The 22,219-nt window shown below is 51.0% G+C and overlaps 1 protein-coding gene across 1 annotated transcript in view; it reads left to right on the top strand.

Moving 5' to 3' along the window:
- The first annotated feature begins 11,314 nt into the window (after positions 1-11,314).
- MAPK8IP1 (mitogen-activated protein kinase 8 interacting protein 1) overlaps positions 11,315-22,219 on the top strand; it is a 57,267-nt gene continuing 46,362 nt past the window's right edge. Inside the window, exon 1 of the mRNA XM_039534714.1 lies at positions 11,315-11,542. Within this exon, the coding sequence (XP_039390648.1) occupies positions 11,457-11,542 (86 nt within the window). The 5' untranslated portion in view covers positions 11,315-11,456. The remainder of the gene's footprint in view (positions 11,543-22,219) is intronic.

Genomic DNA, 22,219 nt, shown 5'->3' with positions numbered 1-22,219 from the left:
CTTGCTGTGTTTTCACTTATTTCAAGTGAGTCAGGTATAGGTTGGAGGGACTTTCTGTGCCGGGGCAGAAAGTCCTCAAGTAGCCTGTTGCAAAGCTTTGTGGATGTCAGGGGAGGGGAATGTGTGCTGTTCTCCTCTGTCATCCCCAGTATTTGTGTTCTGGCAGCCGGAGCACCCACAGTTGGCTAGGTGCAGTTCATACAAGACAGACAACCTGCTTTGAAGAGTTCTCATCTGAGAAGATATAAATGTGAAGGGAGAAGAGAGGCAAAGTACACAGTTTATTTTAGGTCTTGATGAGAGCGTAGTGACTTTTCAGACAGTCTTAGAGGGTATTCCATGTGGAGAGAGTGGCATGGGAAGAATAGAGACAGGGTCGTCCTTACCCATACGCAAAGTACACAGATTCGTAGGGCACCAGGAAATTTGGGGCACCAAATTTCCTGGTGCCCTGCGCAGCTGCTTACTGCTCCAGCCCCTGCTCCGCCTCTTCCCCATGGCCCCTGCCCAGCCCCACCTCTTCCCGCCCCAGCCCTGCCCCTGAGGAGTGCAGCAGGGCTGGGCCTGCACTCACCAGTGATGGGAAGTGCAGGGCCCGGCCCCAGCTGCGCTGCTGGTGAGCCGTTCCCCTGTGCCCCCCAAGCCAGCCCCCCCGTGGAGGCTTGGGGCCCAGCACACACACCTGTGAGGGTTGGAGGGGCTGTGTCAGGCCCCAGAATACCTAGGAATGGCCCTGAATAGACTACCCACTTCAACAACCAATGTGGGGTTGAGACAACTATCTTTGGAGTAGAGAAGATGAATGAGACACTAGTGTTCACAAATCTGCCCATTCACCAACTCCGCTAGGCTGGACATTGTGTGTGAATGCCAGACTTTCACCTCCCAAAACAAGCCTTCTACTCTCACCCATGGTTAGAGATCCTGTGGTGGTCAGAGGAAAAGCTACAAAGACATACTGAAAGCATATCTCAAGAAAATTGACGTGGACATTGCAAGCTGGGAGGGGCAAGCCACCAACCAACCTTAATGGTGCCACATCCTCCATCAGACAGTGGCCTGCTTGGAGGAGAAGCACCTTGCCCTTGAAGCTGAAAAAAGAGAAGGAAGGAAAAAGAAACAACTTTCTCCCTGCAGGCAGCTGACCCACCAAGAAATGTCTGTACCTACTGTGGGCAGATATGCAGTTCCAGGATCAGACTCCTGAGTCATCTCAGGACCCGTGTGTAAATCTCTGGTAGAGATTCTTGAATTGAGGGATTGCCACTGATGACAGCTCTGCCTATATTTTTAATTAAGGGGGCAGATGAGGGTCTTGTCAAATTTTAGCTTTGGATGGATGGAGAAACGATTAAATCCTAGATGTTACGGAGGAAGTGGTGGGATTTGGACACTGCCAGGATGGGAGGAACAAAGGAGTGGATGGTGGCATTTCAAAGATGATACCTAGATTGAGTCTGAGTGATGGAAAATGGATGGTATCAGTAACAGAACCATCTCCGATTAACTCAGTCAAACCATGAACTGATTGTATGCAAATACAAGAGTGATTGATTGGCTTAGCTAGAGACTAATAGGTGGAGGACTAACCCCAAGCAATGTAAAATCTGGGAATAGTTAATTGGGCACAAATGCTGGAGATAACCTTGAATTTTGTATTATGCCTTTCACTTCAGAGGCTTTTCAAGTGCATTTGGACAGCCTTGGAGCCAAGATGGCTTGCCTCTTGGTTTTATCTTTGTATGACACCAGAAGTAAGGGACATTGCAGATAGACATATATTTTCAATGGCAAAAAAACTACACTTATGCAGAGTTAAAATTACATGTTGGTATGTTGTCCCCTTGCATAACATTAAGTAAAACCCAAGAAATTCTAAAAACCCCAGGAAATGCAGAGTTAAGGTTGACCAGGCAACCTTAACTCTGTTCTCTTTCAGCAATGCCCCAATATGCCTATTAGCACACACACCTTTACTCTGCCAAACCCACAGTTGCTGAAATGTACAAACTTTTCACTTCCTTTCCACCCATTCACTCTCAGCTATTCCAGCTAATATTATTAAAGGACAAGAGGGGCAGGGGATGAGGAAAGATTACCCACGCTGGCTCCCCTCTACCCTCTTTCAGCAATGCCTCAGTGTGCACACAGCCCATGCTCACACTAGCCCTTGGCATTATAAGATTCAGGAAGTTGTATGAAAAGCTTGTACGTTTCAGTAACTGTGGGGTTGGCAGAGTAAAGGTGTGTGTGCTAATAGGCATATTGGGGCATTGCGAAAGAGGGCAGAGTTAAGGTTGTATGGGCAACCTTAATTGCATTTCCTGGTTTTCAGACTTTAGAGTTTTGACAGCTCAGCATGGTGAAAGGGGACAGTATGCCACCAACCTTAACTCTGCATTAATGTATTTTTCTTGCCATTGAATTTCTTAGCTTTTTGAACAGGAAAACATAGGCATTAGTAATGATTTAGACAGTTGTATATATGTCTTGTAATGAGCATACTGAGCCAGCTGCATCTCTCCCACCATGTGTGCACCTATTGGCTGCACCCCACTTGGGGTTGCCACCTTTCTAATTGCTGGTTACCAGATCCCCCCAGGCCCTGCCTCTCCCCCCTCCCCCTTTGCTTGCTGAATCATCTCCACCTTCCCCCCACTGCCTGGGCTCCCTTTGGGGCTGGGACAGGAGCTGCTGCAGCCTGACAAGGAGACTGCCTGCAGGTAGGAGGCAGCCCTGGCTGAGCAGGGGCTGGCCTGTGTTAATAATCGGATGCCTCCCCCTGCCCTGTGGTAACTGGACTTTTGGTGTCCGGTCAGTACCTCTGACTGGCATGACCAGGTCCCCTTTTCTATGGGACTTTCCAGTCAAAAACCAGGCACCTGGCAGTGGCAACCCTAAATGGCACCCAGACACAGAAGCCAAAGACTGGACTGTCCAGGTAAAACCTGGAGGAGTGGAAACCCTAACCCCACCAACCTTGCTTCAGCACGTCTCCTCAGCCATGCTCTTACCCATTCAGTGCATTCTCTCCTGCAGCCTGGCTGCCTCCTCACTACTGTGCCCCAAACTCCCCCCTGCAAGCAGGGAACCCACTTCTCTGAAGTCTTCTTTCCCTGGTATACTGTTGCTATTACTTTGCTGGAGTGCACTTGGCAGGGCTGTGGGGTGGTTGGGGGTGCATTGATGGAACTGGAGCTGCAGGCTCGGGTTGTCCATGGGTTGGGGTGCACTGGCATAGCTGTGGAGTGCATGGGGGTTAAGGTGCACTGGCTGAGCTAGCAGTGTCATGCTTCCCTCCTTCTATTCCCCCACTCCACCCCTTAATGCCCCTCTCCTGCCAGGAAGCATTCACAGGTCTATTCCCTCTCTTCTCTCCCGCCCCCACCCCCACCAAAGACTTGGGTTACATTGTCCCTCAAAATAAAATTGCCACTCATGACTCTCAAATCAGAGCAACATCCAGAGGCTCAGTTCAAAACTCTTTTTGCCTTAGGTGGAGGCTTGGGATTAATTTATCCTTAGTTATGTTAATTGAAGGGTGGGTTCACAGGCAGTACTGGGTTTACCATGGGGCCGGGCCCAGAGTCAGAAGGGGCCCCAGCCAGCCCAATCTCCCCCTCCTTCCCCCCAGCCAGCTGAGTCGGCCAGGAAAGCTGCCCTTGCTCTGCCCCACCCTGCCTCTTCCCTCCTCTGCTCTGCCCCAGTCCCACCCCCACTCCAGCCCTTCCCCTGTGCTATGTCCCAGCCAGGGGACTGCAGCAGGGGTTGGGCGCAACCCTGCACTCGCCGGGCAGCGCGAAGTGGAGCGACCTGGCCCCAGTCTGCTCTGCTGGCTCCCAGCTGCGCCACCAGTGAGTGCTGGGGGGTGGTTCCCCCTGCCCCGTAAGGTTGGGAGCCAGGGGAGCAGAGCCAAATGGGCTGAGGCCGGGTCACTCCCACTTCCTGCTGCCTGGTGAGTGTGGGGTCAGGCCTGCCCTGCAATCACCAGGTGGCAGGAAGTGGAATGAACCAGCCCCAACCCACTCTGCTCTGCCGGCTCATGCTGGGGGGCGGTTTCCCTCCTTCCCCCCAAGCCTGGGGAGGAGAGGGAGTGCTGGGGAAGGGGCATAGGATGGGAAAGAGAAGGGGATGGGGGAAGTGGAGGCAGGGGGAAGGAAGGAAGGAAGGGGGTGGGATGGGGAGCAGATGGAGCAGTGGGGAAGGGCCATGGGGATAGGGGAAGCAGGGGTGGGGGGGAAAGAGGCAGTGGGGAAGAGATGGGGAGGGGGAAGCTAGAGCCCAGCATCTTGGGTCCCCTGCAGAGTCCCATAGCCCCTGCACCTGCACCTGGAACCCCCCAATGAGCTTCTGTGAATCCAGATCTCCCACTGAGCCACTCACAGCCAGATTGCCCCACAGAGAACTCTCTTACCCCCACACTAAGTTCCTCTGCACTTGGATCCTGCTGCTGGGCTGAGCCTGATCTCACACACCTGGTGCGCCTGGCACAGCAGGGACAGGGCCCCAGGGTATTTCTGGGGCAGGCCTGGCCCTTGCACTGCATCAGGGCCGGGTGCAGCCTCACTGCCGAGTCCCTGTCCTGGGGTGGGGTGGGGGGGCTGCAGCGTAATCTCCCACCTCCATGCAACCAGTGGCCTGTGCTCTCCACTGCCACGTTGGAGCCTCCACATGTATTGATAAATAAAATTTGCAGAATTTTAAAATATTGTGTGCAGAATTTTTAATTTTTTGGTGCAGAATCCCCTCAGGAATATGGGGTGCTGTGCAGCTGTGATGGTGGGACTGTGAGGAAGGTGGTGGGCAGTGAGAGGGTCTAGGGGCGGGGGGACATTGGACGAGCGGTGTGGTGTGCAGGGTGCTGTGCAGTTGTGGGAGGCCAGCAGAGGTGGTCTATGGGAGGTGTGGGGGCTGGGCATACAGATCTGTGGTGGAGGTGTCTGGGCGAGGGGGCGCTGGGCATAAGGGTGGGGCACTGGGCAGGGGGACAGTGTGGTTTGGGTCCAACCTCAAGGGGAAGGGGCAGCACAGGGCTAGACAGGCCCATGTGCATCTGGAAGCTCCAGGTTCATAAACAGTGCCCTCCTCCTGGGCTGCACAGAGCAGGGCTGTTCCCACCACGCTGTGCCTCATTGCCTGAGCCTGCCCTTCACACTGGAGACTGATCATCCTGCTCTGCCCCCCTGCACCTTGCCCCATGGGGCTCACAAAAAGTTAATCCGGCCCTGTTCACAGCCATCAAGAGGCCTGTTCCGATTTATCCAGTCAGTAGTGCCTCTCCCTTTAACAATACAAGGCAGCAGAAGGAAACTGGACTTTTTTGAGGGGGAGAGGGGCTGTAACTCAGACACCTCAAATAACCCCAATTTTGGATTAGTGCTGCAACTCCATACTCCCCTGAGGCACACCAAATTTCAAAGCAATGTGAATAATCACTCAGATTTTAGTACACTTAACGGGTCAAGCTTTAAAGCCTGTAAAGTAGTGGGAATGGAAACGGCCTAGCTGTTTTTCCTGTGTTGGTGCATTTGCAGTGTAAAAATGTACACAGTCTTAAAAATTGTTCCCAGTTTGGGTCCCCCAAATATTTAGTGGGTAGCATGTACTACCTTGGGGTAAAATTTGACAGATTGAGATCATTTTGGCCTGCATCACATCAATAGTTTGATCTCTAGATCTGTGCAAAAAAAAAAAAGTAGAAACTTTTTTTAAAAATTGCTATTTATTTTCAAGGCTTGTATCTCTGGATGGATCCCTTGGCTCAAATTATTCAATTTTTGGGCCACTAACCTGACTTTCCTGTGGCACACCAAATTTCAAAGAAATCCTACTAAGCATATCAATTTTAGAGGACTGTAGGAAGATCAACTTTTAAACAGTCACAATGCAACCTCAAGTATGGTGGTGATGCAATGCCACTATCATTTAAAAACCCTTTGACATCTAAAATATGAAGACTGGACTCCTTTAGATGCAAATGTTTGAGAAGGAAAAACCAGGCAAATGGCTTAAGAAGAAAATCAGATTACCGTAGACAAATTTGGATGCGAATGCATAGCCACCTTATGCACATGGAATGCTACGTAAGAGGGGCATTAATCATGGGCTATGTATCTCCTTAACTGTAGGCTGATGTTATGGCTACAATAAATGCCAGCTTTATAGACAGATGATAGGGAACAGTTTGACAGAAGCCCCAGGAGCTTTGTGAGAACAAGATTCCAGTCCCATGGCAGAAGTGGTTTGTGCGCTGGAGAGGATTGGTTATTGCAGGGTGAACAAAGACTGTCAGCCCATGTATCAGAGGGTGGAAAGCCAAGATTGAAGCTAAATGGACCTTTGATGGTTCAAAACAGTGCTGACTGCTCAGTGTGTAGTACAGGATAAAAGGGGTGAAAGGCTGTGTGGACTACTCCCTTCTGAGCAGCCCAAAATCTCTCCAGTTTCAATGCAAGAGGAGTTGCAGCAGGCTAGTCACACACAGCAATCTGCTATCCCAGGTCCCAGTAACTGTAGCACACCAAGTTCAAGTCAGAAGTGACTGGCTGCTCCATCCAATGGCAGGGAGGGGATCTCCCCAAACCAAGAGCATCAGTTTTGTCTGGCCACAAGCTAATTCTAGTCACTACAGGTCTACAGCAGCTGCCCTTACCCTCTGGCCCAATCTTTAATCTTATCTTCCCAAGCAACAGCCCATTCTGTAGTGCAGCTGCCTTGGCGCTGGCTATTCTCAAGCACCAAGATGCAGTGAAGAGTTGCCTTGACCGTGGCTTCAGAAGAGACTGGCTTCAAGCTATGAAGGTAGAAAATCTGTACTGGGGGTGAAAAGGGGGGATGGAGCCAGACAAAAGCTGTTAGGATAGGGCAGGGTGAAAGATGCAGTGTTGCGGTGGATGGTGTGAGTATAGTGAGTGAAAATTACCAGAACCACTGAGTGCTACTCTGTTAATTAAATATAGCTGTGGGCATTCTAGTCCAGGGGTCAGGGTTAAAATCGGGTGGCTGTGTTTTAGGTCTGTAATTTTCTGTGAATTTTGAAGTCGGGCTGACCTATGACTTTTGTCTAAAGTAGTACTCTCCCCCCAGATGACAACAGACAGGCCTACACTCCCTTGCCTTTGTAGATTTTTCTATAGGTTTGTATTAGAACAAGTATATCTACTGGGATGCATTAATATCTAAGCTGTTGCGTAGGTACACGGTTAGTTTCTCTGGAGTTTCCCTTTCTTAGGGAGGCAGTGGCTGAAACTGTTGAGTTTGAGAGCAAAGCTCCTGAACTAATGCACCAGAACAAATGAATGTAAAATCTAAATGGTGTGTGAATAGGGAAGAATTATGTATGGAGAAGAGGGTGTGAAAGCTGATGTGAGCACAATAGTGGGAACAGGTTTTGTTTAACTAGTATTCCATCTACTAGCTCAGGAGCTGCTTCTGTAGCAGGAAACATTGAAACAGTAACTACTATTAATTTTGCAGCAAGAAGCCCAGGGTTGGGAGTTCAATCCTTGAGGGGGCCATTTAGGGATTTGGGGCAAAAATCTGTCTGGGGATTGGTCCTGCTTTGAGCAGGGGGTTGGACTAGATGACCTCCTGAGGTCCCGTCCAACCCTAATATTCTATGATACTTCTATGAAACTTTGTCAATTTTAGTTCAGTTCTGGTCACTCGTGTATAAATAATATAAGCTTAAAAAGCAGAAATAGGAGGGGTGCAGAGATGGGAGATTTAAATGATTAGAGGTAGAAAGTGAAAAGTTCAGTACTGTCTAGAGAGGAGATGAGAGGATATGACAGAGATGTACAGAAGGCGACATGGTATAAAGATTGGCATATAGTACAAGAGTGAGCACCCTAACTAAGACCATGGGATCTAAAACTCAAAGCTAGCAAAAGGAAAAAACTTTCTATACAATGCATGAGAGACATGTGGAACTCAGTGAGCCTAGGAGGAGTGTTGTAAAGCAAGACTAGATGTTGATATGAATAATGTGAACATCCCTGGATACAACAGAATTAAATATATCTTACTTTCTGTTTCAGGCTATATCCCAAATTGTATCTCCATAATTGTCCCTCACGGTGCTCCTTGCATCTTTCCTGCTTCAGAGCCTAGTCAGGCATTTTCTGAGACACATTTCTAAGTATATTTATCACTATCTGGTTCAAGTGCTTGATTAGCCCAGGAGACTGGTGGTGATAGGAATATTACCCACAAGGTGAGTGAGGATGGTAATATCTTTTATTAGACCAACTTCTGTTGGTGAAAGAGAGATACTTTTGAGCTTACACAGAGCTCTTCATAGGAATAAAAAGAGAACTCCAGGTATCCTATTATCCTGAAGAGTGCCTCATAAGGGCAGAGGTTAAGTGGGAGCCAGTATCTGATTACAGCTTGAAAGCACAGTTGCCAACTTTCACACAGTAAATAAGCACCCCGACTTTCACAATAAGCCAAAAATCAAGCTAATCCCGTTTCAAAACAAGGCTAAAACAAGCCAATCCCTAAGAACCCCAATACTCTATGTGACTAGATCCCCGCAGTGTGCAGTCTGGGACTGTGGTGGGCCCGCTGTGCACCCCGACTCTTTTCCCCCCTCCCCGCCCCTGCTTGCCAGGAGCCGATCAAAAAGAAGCAACAAGCCACAAGCCCAACAAGATACAAGCCAAAAAACAGCCAACAAGCAACTCATAAGCCAATTAAGCCCAAAACAAAGCCCTATTTCTACTTTTTTTTCATGGGTTTGGCATGTCTTCTTGAACAGCAAACCCCCTCTACTAAAAATATGATTAATCAATACCATAGCTGTGGTTCAGGGTGTATCATTGGGAGCAGGTAAAGCCTCTACCCATTCTGTAAACAGGCAGGTTCCTGTGTGAATGTACTGGCTCTCTTCGGAGGAGCATGGACTCACTGGGCCCACCTAATCAATTTGGATATCAGATCAGGAGATGGTGATCCCTTTGCTCTGAAGCAGTTCTCGGAACCTGACCCATGAAGGCTGGAATATGTTACAAGTGAGGCTCTCCGCACCTTTGCTTAGGTTGGGCCAGTAGGTCTGTTTAGGATTTTCAAAAGAGAGAAAGTCTAGTTCTCCAAATATCCTAATCTTTCTTCAGGAGGAAACAAGTGTATTTGTGGAGGCACAGTTAAAGGACAACATAATAATGAAGCTGTATCATTTCAGAGAGAATTTCCTAACTCATTCCATCTCACCAAAGCTGACCAGTGATGAACTAAACCAAAGCCCATGACTCCAAACCAGTCCATGAATGTTATCCCTTTTGAATTCATATCTGGCAGGAGATCAAAACCCCTGGGACCATCTGGGACTCTCAACTCTGAGGAAGCAGATGATGCACTGGATTTTAGCCATGAAGTAAATTGTCTTCACATCTTGGAATGGAGCTATACCTAAGGTTCCTTAAGAGACTGAAAGGGCCAATCCAGTGCCATCTATTTATAGTATCCCAGGGCACAGCTGACATTATACACATACATATAGTAAATTGATAATAGTGGGTATGGCTACACTTAGCAGCATGTTAAAAGTCCCATTGGAGGATTAGAAATACTACCTCAAGCAACCAAAACTGTGTAAATTGTATCCTTCTGAACACAGTGCAACTTAATGGGATACCTAGGAGTAGATGGGGGAGGATATGCTAAACCTGGTACTGTGGTTTCACGTATGTTATTTCCTTAAGCAGCACTACAATGTTATGGGAATGATTTAAATACCATCTCAGCACTGAATCAGCATGGGATTCTTTCTAGACCTGGTGAGATGGTTAAAGTAGGGGAGGTAGCTTTGGCCTGCTGTTTAAAGGGCAGCGAGTGGAAGAAGTGGGGTGGTAGACCCGGCCATTAATAGAACTGGTTCCACCTCTTTAATTCAGTGAAAATGGTTTGAAATCTGACTTTAATCTTCCCCTTGCTTTGACCGTAATGCAGACATGGTGGCCTTGGGCCTGAGCAGCAGGATTGAACCATCCCTGGGGAAAGTAATGCTGCAGCAGAGGAAACTCCTTATCATCACTTTCTGAAAGGACCCTTGGAAAAATATTTGTATTCTAAACTGGAGAAAGGACCCACCATCCCCATTTGGGGTCAGGGTGCTGAAGAAATGCTGATGGGGCATTGTCACAGCAGCACGGGGAGGGCATGGGAAATTAAAATACCTGTTCTTTTGATTGTCTTGCCCTCTCCAGACCCCTGGGAGGCTACTGCCCAGTATCTTTAGCCCCAGCCTGCCCCTCTCTGCTGGCCCATGCCCAGGCTGTATTTGCTGGACTCCCCTCAGCTGCTTGGCTGCCAAATAGCATGGAGTGAGGGAGGGTTCTGCTGCTCTGCCTGCAATCCTAAAGGCTGTGCTGAGACATCTCTGGGAGGGAGGGAGGGAGGCTGCTGCTACCCTGGAGGTCTCCAAGGTGCCTGACATTGTGGGGGAGGGTCAGTAGTGCCTTGTTCCCCTCCCACTCCTTAGATAAGTGGTTCTCAAACTTTTGTACTGGTGACCCCTTTCACATAGCAAGCCTCAGAGTTCGAGCCCCCTAATAAATTAAAAAATACTTTTTTATATACACCTCTACCCTAACACAACCAATATAACACGAATTCAGATATAACACAGTAAAGCAGTGCTCCTGGGGGGCGGGGTTGCGCACGCTGGCGGATCAAAGCAAGTTCGATATAACCTGGTTTCACCTACAATGTGGTAAGATTTTTTGGCTCCTAAGGACAGTGTTATATTGGGGTAGAGGTGTATTTAACACCATTATAAATGCTGGAGGCAGAGTGGGGTTTGGGGTGGAGGTTGACAGCTTGTGACTCCCCATGTAATAACCTCACGACCCACTGAGGGGTCCCGACCCCCAGCTTGAGAACCCCTGCCTTAGATCCTCAAGATGTTAGACACTGCACCGGCTTTTTCTGTAGAGGAGCTATCATTACTTCAGAGGACCCACCTCCCCAGGAGCCTTTCACAGAGTATCAGAACACTTCACCCCATGTCAACCTCCCTTCCTCACCCCCTGCCAGCCCCCACACCCATCTCCCTGCCAATCCCCCTCTTTACCCTCTGCCCCTCCCCCTCCTCTGCCAGCTCTGCTCGCTCCTGCTTCAGCCTTCACCCCGCTACCTCCCGCCTGTCCCGGGCGCTCCCCGAGGAGCAGGACGCGTCCGGCAGCTGTCCCATCCCGTGGGACTCCTGGGCCCCCTCCACCCGCTGCAGCTCGGCCGGAGGGAGGGGGAGCCAGGCTGCAGCGCCCAGGTGGGGGCATCTCTCCTGCAGTTGCCACCTCCGGGGGCTTTCTCGGCTTTGGCTTTCAGAAGCGCCCCTCCCTGCCAGCCCCGGGCCCCCCAGTGAATTCCTGTCTGGCGGCCCTGCTCTCCCCTCCCCTGCCAGCATCAGCAGCATCCATCTCCCCTCCCTCCCTCCGCCTGCATGGAGAGAGAGAATGGCGGAGAGGGAGAAAGGAGCCACCTCCCCGGCCGGATCGTCTCCGTTCCTGGGGCTGCACCTGGCCTCGCCCCCCAATTTCAGGTACCGGAGCCTCCCCCCACCCCAAACCCCTCAGTCCCTTTCCCGGGGGGCGGGGAGGGGGGGTTCGCTGCAGATCTCGTTGGCCCTGCCCCTTCCCCCACCTATCCCTGCTCTGCAGAGCCGGGCTGGGCACAGGCTGCTGCTGCATCCTCCGCTCCATCGCGGGCCGACGCCGGCAGCCCCCGCCGCTTGCTGGCTACTCCCCCACCCCCACCCCGAGGCTGGGAACCAGGAGGCGGTGCCCGCTCCCCACCGAGGCTGGGCGAGGGAAGGGGTAAGTCCCCCCTCGAGCGGGCATGCACAGGCTGCATTGCCCTGGCCGGGGCCGGGGGGGGTCAATGCCTGCCTGGGGCTTCAGCCAGCCAGGTCCCCTCTCAGCAGGCTCGGGACAGTGTAACCCTCCCCACGGGCCAGGGGGTCAAACCCGCTGTCCCCGCCCCGCCAGCAGCTGCGAAGGAGCCGTCTGCCCTGGAACAGGTGGTGTCTGCCGCGGGCGGTGCTCTGCTCTCTGGAGGAGGCGGGGGCATGGGGAAGCGTGGAGCCGGCGGGGGCTTGTGCCCGCAGCCCAGTGGGGAGGGCTGGGCTCTGGGCCCACTTTTCCCTGCCGGCTTTGTGTAGGGAGGGGCTACAAACTCAAACATCGCCCCCACCTCCAACCCCAAATCCCTCTACAGCCTCCTCCTCTAGCACCCTTCTGCCCCCCCCAAATCCTCCCCTTATAGCCCCCTCAGATGTCTTGCACATGCTTCCCCCAAGCACCCCCCCACCTCCTACCCAACTCTTCACACACCTACCTCCAGTCCTCTCACCCCCCGCTACCTCCCATATCCTCCCTACTTCCCACCCAAGCCCCAACACCTCCCCCATCTTCTCCCCCCCACACACACACACCCCCACTCAAAAGCCCTTCCTCCACACCCAAAAAACACCCCCCTCCTTCCCCAAAACAACCTTCCTCCCCAGGAAATACTTCCTTCCTCTCAAACAACCCCTTTTCTAATGTCCCCTCAGAGACCCCTGCCCCAGGTACAGACCTGAAACAGAAAACAAACCCAGGAGGGTGCTGCAGATTTAGAATTGATCCTCTCAGAAATACTGAGCACCCCCATCCATGTGGAACATGGAGCCCTTTAATCTGAAGGCTGTGAAACTGTTCACAATATGGCCTGACAGCCCCAGGCAGAAGCAGGGACAGGAGCAGAGGTGGACTGAAGAACCTACAGCTGCCTAGCTGAGATAAGGGTACAGGTGGGCTTGGGGGCCAGGATGCCTGCCAATGACTTTTGGAGAGCAGGATTAGCAAAGAGGTGCACTTGGGGTAAGGGCAGCGCCTGGCATTAGACCATATATAGGCCCTGCCACTATTTTTTCCTCCGATTTGGTGGGCTTGATGTCATTTGTTTTTCTGAAATTCTGAGCAGTTGTTCTCTGGTTATCATATGTGTGTGTCTTGAATGGTGGGGCACTAACCCTAGAACTGGGTCTGAGCTGGGCAGGGAGGTGAGATCTGTAATGTGTTGTTTATGCTGAGAGATTTGGGGGGGCAGGAGAGATGCTGCACACCTGTGATCAGAGGTAAATGTTTCACATTTGACTCTGTCCGGAGTCCAGGGGTCTGAGAGTTGAGGAAAGAGATTATCTGCCATCATTTTGGAGGGGAAGCTGATGTGTTGTTTGGGCATTGTGAGGCTGGGTGATTTAGCTGTAAAGGCCCTGCTCCTGTGCAGACTGTCATTTGGTTCTGGAGTTTCCTCTGTAAACAGCAGTCCACTCTCTTCCTTTCAGTTCTAATGCTGCCTGTTTGATTTGTTTGAAGCCATTGCACGCAACATGGCTGCATAAACCATGCAAATTAAGCAATTAAAGCTGCCTCTGGAAAGGTCCACCATGGAGAAAAGGCTCAGCCACAGAGCTGGGTAATGTGAGCTGAGCAGCAGAGCTCAGCTCAGCCTGGTCCCGTGACAGTCTCGGGCTTGCTGTGTGCTGCTGTCCTAGATACAACGTTTGTCTCCTGGGCTCTGTCCTCTCCAATGTAAACAGCAACACCCAGGGAAAGAAGAGCAAGGTGCCAGCTCCTTCTGTTGTCCAGGTCTACAGAAGTGGAGTCCAAATTCCCAGGAAGCAACTTTTAATGGAAAAGGGAGCAGGGAATAGTCATACCTTGTACGGGGAAGTGTCAGAGCCCTGAGATTTAATGGGGAGAACTCATGGATCTCTGAAGTTAGGACAAATCATTCCAGGAGCCTGGAGTTTGGGATCAAGTTCTTGGGATTGATGGAAACAATTCTGAGGTCTCTGAACTTGGGGGGGAATTTTGAAGACCCAGAGATAATGTTGAAATATTTAAGGATGGGGGGGGTGCAGTTGGACACACACAACCCCACTTGCTTCCCTGCCAGGGTGTGTTATCTGGCAGGTGTAAGTACTGGGGAGTGGGAAGCTGGGTAAACAGAGAGTATCTGGGGTGACAGAGTCCAAAAGTCACTGGCAGGTATCCTGCCCCTCCCCCCAAACCCATCCTTTCTACTGTAGCCAGCTCCTGTGAGAGGAGAGACCGCCCACTCGTGGGTTGCATTAGGGCTTCCATTGCTTTGGGCTGAAAAAGGCAACAGAGACTTCAGTCAAGGGTGAAGTGAGGTGCTGAATGAACCATGAGGACATGTGAACATTGTGCTCCCGGCACAAGGGGAATCAGGGCCAGCTCCAGACCCCAGCGTGCCAAGCACGTGCTTGGGGCGGCATGCCGCGGGGGGCGCTCTGCCGGTCGCCGGGAGGGCGGCAGGAGACTCGGGTGGACCTCCCGCAGGCGTGCCTGCGGAGGGTCCGCTGGTCCACGGCTCCGGTGGACGTCCCACAGGCATGCCTGCGGATGCTCCACCGGAGCCGCGGGGACCAGCAGACCCTCCACAGGCACGTCTGCAGGAGGTCCACTGGAGCTGCGGGACCGGCGACCGCCAGAGCGCCCCCCGTGGCGTGCCGCCGTGCTTGGGGCGGCAAAATTACTAGAGCCGCCCCTGAGGGGAATCCCACCCACATTTCCTGCTGCTATTCCTACCCCTTCTGAATGGCAACACACAGGCTCCCAGCAAAGGAGAGAGAGCCACGAGGTGGTGTGTCACCCTTTAATACATAAGAGAATCAGCACTGCCAGATGCCCCCACTCATCGCCTCCATTTTGGGGCTAAGAAGTTCTGATTAGTTCTCTAGTATGAAGGCCTCACACCATCTGAAAAGGGTCTGGGAAGCAACAGTGTGGGATGAGGCCCTTCTTTTTTAGGGCAGCATCCTTGGGTGGTCATCTTGTCTCAGTGAAGGGAATTCTAGACATTAGAGATGGAAAAGTCCCATTAGGTTCCATTTGTCCCCTGGGCCCAAGGCAGGATTGAGTCCCTACAGTCTATTCTCCAGGGTTGTGCCCCCATCAGCTTTAAATATCCCAAGCAATGGGGCTCCCTTCCCTTTCTTTAGGAGACAATCCCACAGCCTCACATACCCCACTGCCAAGAAGCTCCTGAGATTCAGCCCAAGTTGCTTTGAGCGGGGAGTTGGACTAGATGTCCTCCTGAGGTCCCTCCCAACCCTGATAGTCTATGATTCTATGATTAAGTTTTTCTTTGCATTGTCTCATCCTCCAATTCCTACTTCTACCCTGTAACAGGGTGGCTTGCCCCCGTAAGGGCTAGAGCCCTGGGGCCAGTCAATCCTAGTTACTAAGGAGACCCCTGACCAGGCAGCAGGATACCTTTTCTTTGCACTCACTGGACTTTCTAACTCTAAATTACCTGTCAGCTGGAGGAAGAGGCCCCTGTGTGGCTGCTAATAGTTCTGTAGTCTGGTTGTGGTCATATCAGGGATGGCCATTTGTGCAGGCCAGGGGTAGAGTGTGTCAGGGCTGTCTGAGCCAGGGTGAGGGCCCAGCAGGGTGAGTTTCACAGAGGGATTTGCACTGGAGCTGTTTGCCAGCCCTCTGGGGAAGGATTGCCCAGTGCTCATCCTTGAGCAGGGACAGGAGGTAGGCTGCTGCAGCTGTGTTAGTGTCTCCTAGTCTGTGCCCAGGGAGGAGGGGATAGGGATGGGGACAAGTGAGAGATGCTTCACCTGAAATCCTGTTACTAAAGGAGCTCTCGATAGTTGATGTAGGAGCTTCACTTTTAAAGCAGGAGTGGGATGTAAAGTATTATGCAAAGCTCACAGCTGCTAGTGGCCCCAGGCCCGATCCTCCACAACCCTGCACCTTGTGTAGTCATTGACACCACTGGGTAAGCATTCTGGCTTGGTGGTGTTTTACACCTACTTTGCACTGGTGTAAATGACTGCAGAGCACCAATGAATCTGACCCCTGTCCATAGCAGTGACCAGGTCTGAGAAGGAAAAAAGTGGGGTGGGGGGGAGGAAGGGTCAGCTCCCTGTAGCAGCCTGCAGACAAATCACTCTGACCTGAGTCTGAGAAGAATTTGGAAGGTGACCAGTACTCGGAAGGGAGCCATCCAGAAAAAATCTGGAGGAGATGCTGCTGTTAGGAATGTAACAGAAGGGGGTGGTGGGTGGCAGAGATGTTTTGGGGGCATCTTTTGGCCCTGAGGCACACCCATTTCCAGCTTTCCTAATAAAGAGCTATAGCATCAGTCTAGATGCTGAACAGCAGGGCTCCTGGGAAAGCTACCCCCTAGAGGAGCTATTTGCATGGTTCAGGGAAGTTGAGAGAGAATACCTGAATCCCTCTGGGAGTCTGACTATCACAAAGGGAGCTGGGCAGCATTCCTATTAGAAGGGCTTCTAAAGAGAGGGCTGTCTCTAGGAAAAGGGTCTCAGTGAACCTCTTTGTATTTCCCCAGGAAGCTCAGGGGAGTCTAGGCTGAGGTGGAAATCAAGCCCTGCGCTACAGGTTGATTTGTCTGTGTATGTGTTGGGGTGTCTGAGTAGTCAGCTCAGAGGCAATGGGCAGGGCATTTGTTTTAATGTTCTACAACAGGGGTAGGCAACCTATGGCACGTGTGCCGAAGATGGCACGTGAGTTGATTTTCAATGGCACTCACACTGACCGGGTCCTGGCCACCGGTCTGGGGGGCTCTGCATTTTAATTTAATTTTAAATGAAGCTTCTTAAACTTTTTAAAAACCTTATTTACTTTACATACAACAATAGTTTAGTTATATATTATAGACTTATAGAAAGAGACCTTCTAAAAACATTAAAATGTATGATTGGCATGTGAATCCTTAAATCAGACTAAATAAATGAAGACTCAGCACACCACTTCTGAAAGGTTGCCGACCCCTGGTCTACAAAATGAGGCTGCTCTGAGGACGTTTCTCTTTGGCTTAAGCAAAAGACCCTCTGGTTCCTGTGTGGGGGAACAGGAACTGGAGCCCAGCCACAAAGGTGTTTCCCTCTGAACTAGCACTGTACTGAATGCCCCAGTACAGTGCTGACTTGCAGATGGAATATCAGAACAAAGTCCTGACTGCTTCTGTTCATCAAAGATCTCTTTGCAATTTCGCAAGCGTCAGGATGGTAACCTTGCTATCCTAGCCAAATTCCAGCTCAGGTGATTCTGTTCCGTGATCCTACATTCTCTCCACAGGTTCAGATGGACACAGAATTATTCTTCACTTCCTTTCCTGAACTGTTGTGTAGCATGGCTCTGTCTGTTAATCAGCTGCCAGCTCCTACCCCAGAGGTGGCTGCATTAAAGTGGCTGGTAAAGTGACTTCTGTATGTTAGTGCCCTGGAGAAACATAAGTTATTAAAATGCAACTTTTACCACTGGCTTTGGCAACTGGGGTCTGCAACTTTTGAGGTGCTGATAGAGGCAAGATGTGTCACCTGCAAAGATACATTTGTGATTTGCCTTGCCTATGTTAAGTGACCTGGGTAGGAAACTCTTGCTACACACAGTGTCACAGGTAACAAGGAGACTGGCCTGCTGGGTAATAACGAGATCTCTCCATGCTCTGGGACCTGGTGCATTTTGCAGGAAGTGACCTGGCTGTCTGCTTGTTGCTCATGCAGCATGTAAGCTGTTGCTAGGGAGGGTTTGAGCATCTTGAGGGGATTCTAATGATTTCTTCCAAGCCAGTGTGGATCCCTGCAGGGGCAGGAATGAAGAAGACTAGCTGGTGTCCAGTTTTTAATACAAAAGCACCATGGACAGTTCTGTCAATGCACCTCAATTTTGAGTTGCAGCATTCCCTGCTATTCCACCTTGGGCCTTTCAAGGAGTGAAGGCTAATTTCATAACACACACACATACCTACTAAAGTGAGGCGGGGTTGGAGAAGAGCAGCTAGGGACGTGACAACTGACTCTTTTGCTGCTGACAGGATTTGGGTGGGTGCAGTCTTGGTCTGTGAAATAATACAAAGAATTATGACTCTGATGATGATAAAATTAATGGAAAGGAACATGTTTTAATATGGCAGTTTACCAGGCTGCCCACTCACACCTGCCCACATCAGCCTGCATAAGCGCTCATCTTGTGGAGTGTGTGTGTGTATGGGGGAAGGGGGAGTCATGGACTGCCTTATATTCTCCCTCCTCCTCCCCACTCCAAAGAATGGTGGGTAGATGGGACAACTATGAAAGAGTTACCCTGTAAAGCCAGCAGCCATCATGCTTGCTATCCTCGTGGGCTGCACAAAGTCTAGATCTACTTCCTTGCTCTCTTCAGGATGAGGAGGCAGAGAGACTGTGTGGTCTAGTGCAGTGTTTCTCAACGGCCGGTCTGTGGATTGGCACCAGTCCCTGAGATCTCCCTGACACAGTTTAGGAAGGCAGCCGGTCCCTGGTATCAAAAAGGTTGAGAAACACAAGTACTCCTGTTCTTTTTGCAGATACAGACTAACACGGCTGCTACTCTGAAACTGGTCTAGTGGATTGAGCATGCAGGGACTTGGGTCCTATTCCTGGTTCTGAAAGGGAGCGTGGTTTAGCAGACGGAGCATAGGACTGGGAGACAGGGTTGTCATGGGTTTTGTTCCTGGCTCTGCCACTGGCCTGCTGTTGTGACCTTGGACAAGTCCTTTCTCTCTCTGCCGCAGTTTCACAACCTGTAACATGCAGATGATATTTCCTTTCTTTTAAGGGGGCTGTCAGTGTGAGCACCAGAAAGGTGAAACATGCTATGTAAATGCTAAACATTATTATTATTATTGTTAACAGGGCTTGAAAAATCCCCTCACCTAGGGTGAATAGGAAGCTTCTCCAGGTGAATGCCTTCAACTTCTGCAGAATGTGAACTTTCATTAAAAAATAAACTTTTTAGCTCGTATGGTTGTGACGAAAATCTTCAAGTCACCTAGGTATAATTGATGCAACTATATCTGCCTGAGTCTGCAGACTGATAGCTCCATTGCTTCTGCCAGTGCTCACAGTGAAAACTGACCAGAGCCTTAGTGGGCTTGACAGCAGCTATTCAGATTTCTACAAACAGCAGTGAAACTGATGGAAATGAGAGTTGTTTCACTCTGCTAGTACTTGGGGAAGCTCTGAGCAGCAGCAGAGGCAAGTGTAGGAACTAGTTACTGGGGGAGGAGAATCAAAAATGGATGTGGGCAAATGGAGACCTACATTTGCAACAGCCAGGAAGTTTCTGAGTGGGAGGGGCAGGGGGAAATAGGTCGAGAGAGCTCTTTCTCCCTTCCATCAGCTGAGGGACTTAAAATGTATCAGACGCCTACTAGCTGATAAAAAAAAAATAAAAAAAAATAAAAAAGATGGAGCCTGTGAGCCCTTGATAATCTTTATCAATGATCTGCTAGAAAATCATTGCTGATAAAGTTTGCAAATGACCCAAAAATTGATGGCGTAGTAAATGATAAGGACAGGTCAGTTACAGAGCACTTTGGATCACTTGGTAAATTGGACTCACTTGAACAACATGATTTTTAATATAGTCAAATGTATATCTAGGAACCAGTGTATATCTATCTGGTTGTAAGAAGGGTAACTATAAGTTGGAAAACAGAGAGTCTGAAAAGGATTTTGGGAGGATGGTGGATAATCAAGTGGTCATGAGCTTCCAGTGTGGTGCTGTGGCTAAGACAGCAAATGTGATCTTCGGATGTATATGCAAGGGAATAATGGTAGAAGTATGGAGGTGTTATTACCTCTGTATCTGCCATTAGCATGACCAATACTGGAATATTGTGTCCAGTTCTGGTGTCCACACTTTAACAATGATGCTGACAAACTAGAAAGGGTTCAGAAAAGAATGATTTGAGATCTGGAAAACCTGCCTTAGAGAGAGCGAGAGTAAAGAAGCTTCCTTCTAATTAGCTTTAACTTAAAGAGAAAGCTAAGAGGCGACTTGATCATGGTCTACAAGTACCTACTTGGGGAGAAGACTGCTTATAGCAGAAGGCTCTTTAATCTAACAGACAAAGGTATAATTACATCTAATGGCTGGAAGCTGAGGCTAGGCAAATTCAGACAAGAAATAAGGTGCACATTTTTAACAATGAGGTAAACTGTTCCCGTGGTGAATTACCCTAGGGATGTGGTAGATTCTCCATCATTTGAAGTCTCTAAATCATGACTGAATGTCTTTCGAAACCATCTGCTCTAGCTCGACCACAAGTTATGGATCTAATGCAGCAGGAACTGCTTGGTGAAGTTATAAGAGCTGTGTTATGCAGGGGGTCAGTCTCTTGAAGAACATAATGGTCCCTTGTGGGCTTAAAATCTATGACAAGCAGAGTCCAGGGACAGCTCCATGGTAGAGGTTCCGGCACCTCCCATTTCCAAGCAGCTGGAATGGGGTTGCTTTTGACTGGACAGTGAGCTGCCCACATCTTCTCATTGATCTTTAGCTTAGCATGTTTAGTCCTCTGACTCCTTAGGCTTGGAAATGTTACCAGACACCTCAGTGTGAGGGGATGGGCGGGGGAGAGATGGGAAAACAAATTAGAGAGAAATTGAAGGGGAGAATATAGAAAAGAAAATACAGGAAAAGGAAGAGAGAGAAGGAAAAGAGGAAATAGACACCAAAAACAATACAGGAAAAGATACCTCATGATTTATTATAGGAAAGAAAGAAGATGGGGGAAGTGGAATTAAAGCCAGGAAGATTATGTAGGTTACACTTTTTAAAGGGTATTAAATAGAAAGTTCATTGGTGATTTAACTTACAGTTCTTCTTCGAGTGATTGCTCCTATGCATTCCAGTTAGGTGTGCGCGCCGCGCGTGCACGGCTCCTCAGAACATTTTTACCCTAGCAACTCCGGCGGGCCGGCTGGGCGCCCCCTGGAATGGCGCCGCTATAGCGCTGGATATATACCCCAGCCGGTCCGTCCGCTCCTCAGTTCCTTCTTACCGCCCGTGACGGCCAGTTGGAACAGTGGAGTGCTCCGTTTACCTCCACGGCCCTAGTGTTCTCCGTTTGCGAAGTGTATATAGTTAGTTAAGTTAGTTAAGTTAGTTAAATAGTTTAGTTAGATATATTGTAGTACGGGAATTAGGGGGGTTCGCCCCTCTTCTTCCACAACCGGTGCGGGCTCATGCCCAAGGCACCGGGGTTCAAGCCCTGTTCGGCTTGCCAGCGGCACATGCCGATCGGGGACCCGCATGACTCCTGCCTGCGCTGCCTTGGGGAGTCCTATCGGCCAGACAAGTGCCCGATCTGTACGGCGTTTAAGCCACGGACTAGAAAGGAGCGGGACTCTCGGCTGAAGCAGCTCCTTATGGAGTCGGCGCTTCGCCCTGCCGCGCCGACCCCGGCGGCACCGAAGTCTTCCTCGGCGCTCAGCGCACCAGCGGCCCCGAGCCGGTCCGGTACCGAGACTGTTCGAGCTCCACAGCCGGCACCGGCGTCCCGGCACCGTTCCCTCTCTCTGGCGAGGAAACGGAAGACGGCGCAGATGGCCTCTAAGCCTCCTGCACCGGGACCGCTCACCCAGCCACCGCCGGCACCTCCGGCACCGACTGTGGTGGTGCACAAGCCGTGCACGGTTATGTCGACTCCGGCACCCCAAGAAAAGCCGTTGAGTCCGGTACCTCCCTGCTCCCCGGTGCCAACCGCGGTCGAGCTACCTCTCCCGTCAATGCCCGAGACCTTCTCAACGGCGAGAGAGCTCATCGAGCTCACAGAGGCACCGAGCCTCCGGCCCCCGGCACCGCCGGTGCGGGCTGTTCAGTCAGCGGGCAAGCCGGCTATGCTGCGGCCCCCGTCCCCTGACAGACGGGATAGACGGCGCTCCAGGTCTTGGTCCCGATCCCGGAGACGGTCACTGTCACGCCGATCCCGGTCCCGGCACCGATCACCATCGCGGTACCGCTCCCCGTCTTGGCCCCGGTCGCAGTCCCGGTACCGCTCAGCATCGCGGTACCGGTCGCACTCCTGGAGACGGTCCCGGTCACCTGACCGCCGATACCGCAGGAGGTCCGGCTCCCAGTACCGTTCCCGGCACCGCGACTCCCTAAGCCGCTCCCGCCGCCGTCGGTCGAGATCACGGTCGAGCTCCCGGCACCGACGCAGTCGATGGTCCCGCTCTCGCTCCTGGCACCGCGACGACCGGCACCGATCCCCGGCACCGTCCAGGGACAGACTGGCAGCATCGACGGCGCAATCTCTTAGCGCCTCTGCCCCCCCATGGCCCTCTCGCCAGCCCTCGGTCGCCTCTCAGGCAGGCAGCGGTGGAGATCTCTGGGCTGACCCTCAAGGCCAGGACCACGGACCA

Source organism: Mauremys reevesii, linkage group 4 (assembly GCF_016161935.1).
Source record: "Mauremys reevesii isolate NIE-2019 linkage group 4, ASM1616193v1, whole genome shotgun sequence".
Lineage (NCBI taxonomy): Eukaryota > Metazoa > Chordata > Testudines > Geoemydidae > Mauremys > Mauremys reevesii.
This window is presented reverse-complemented; position numbering and strand designations above follow the sequence as displayed.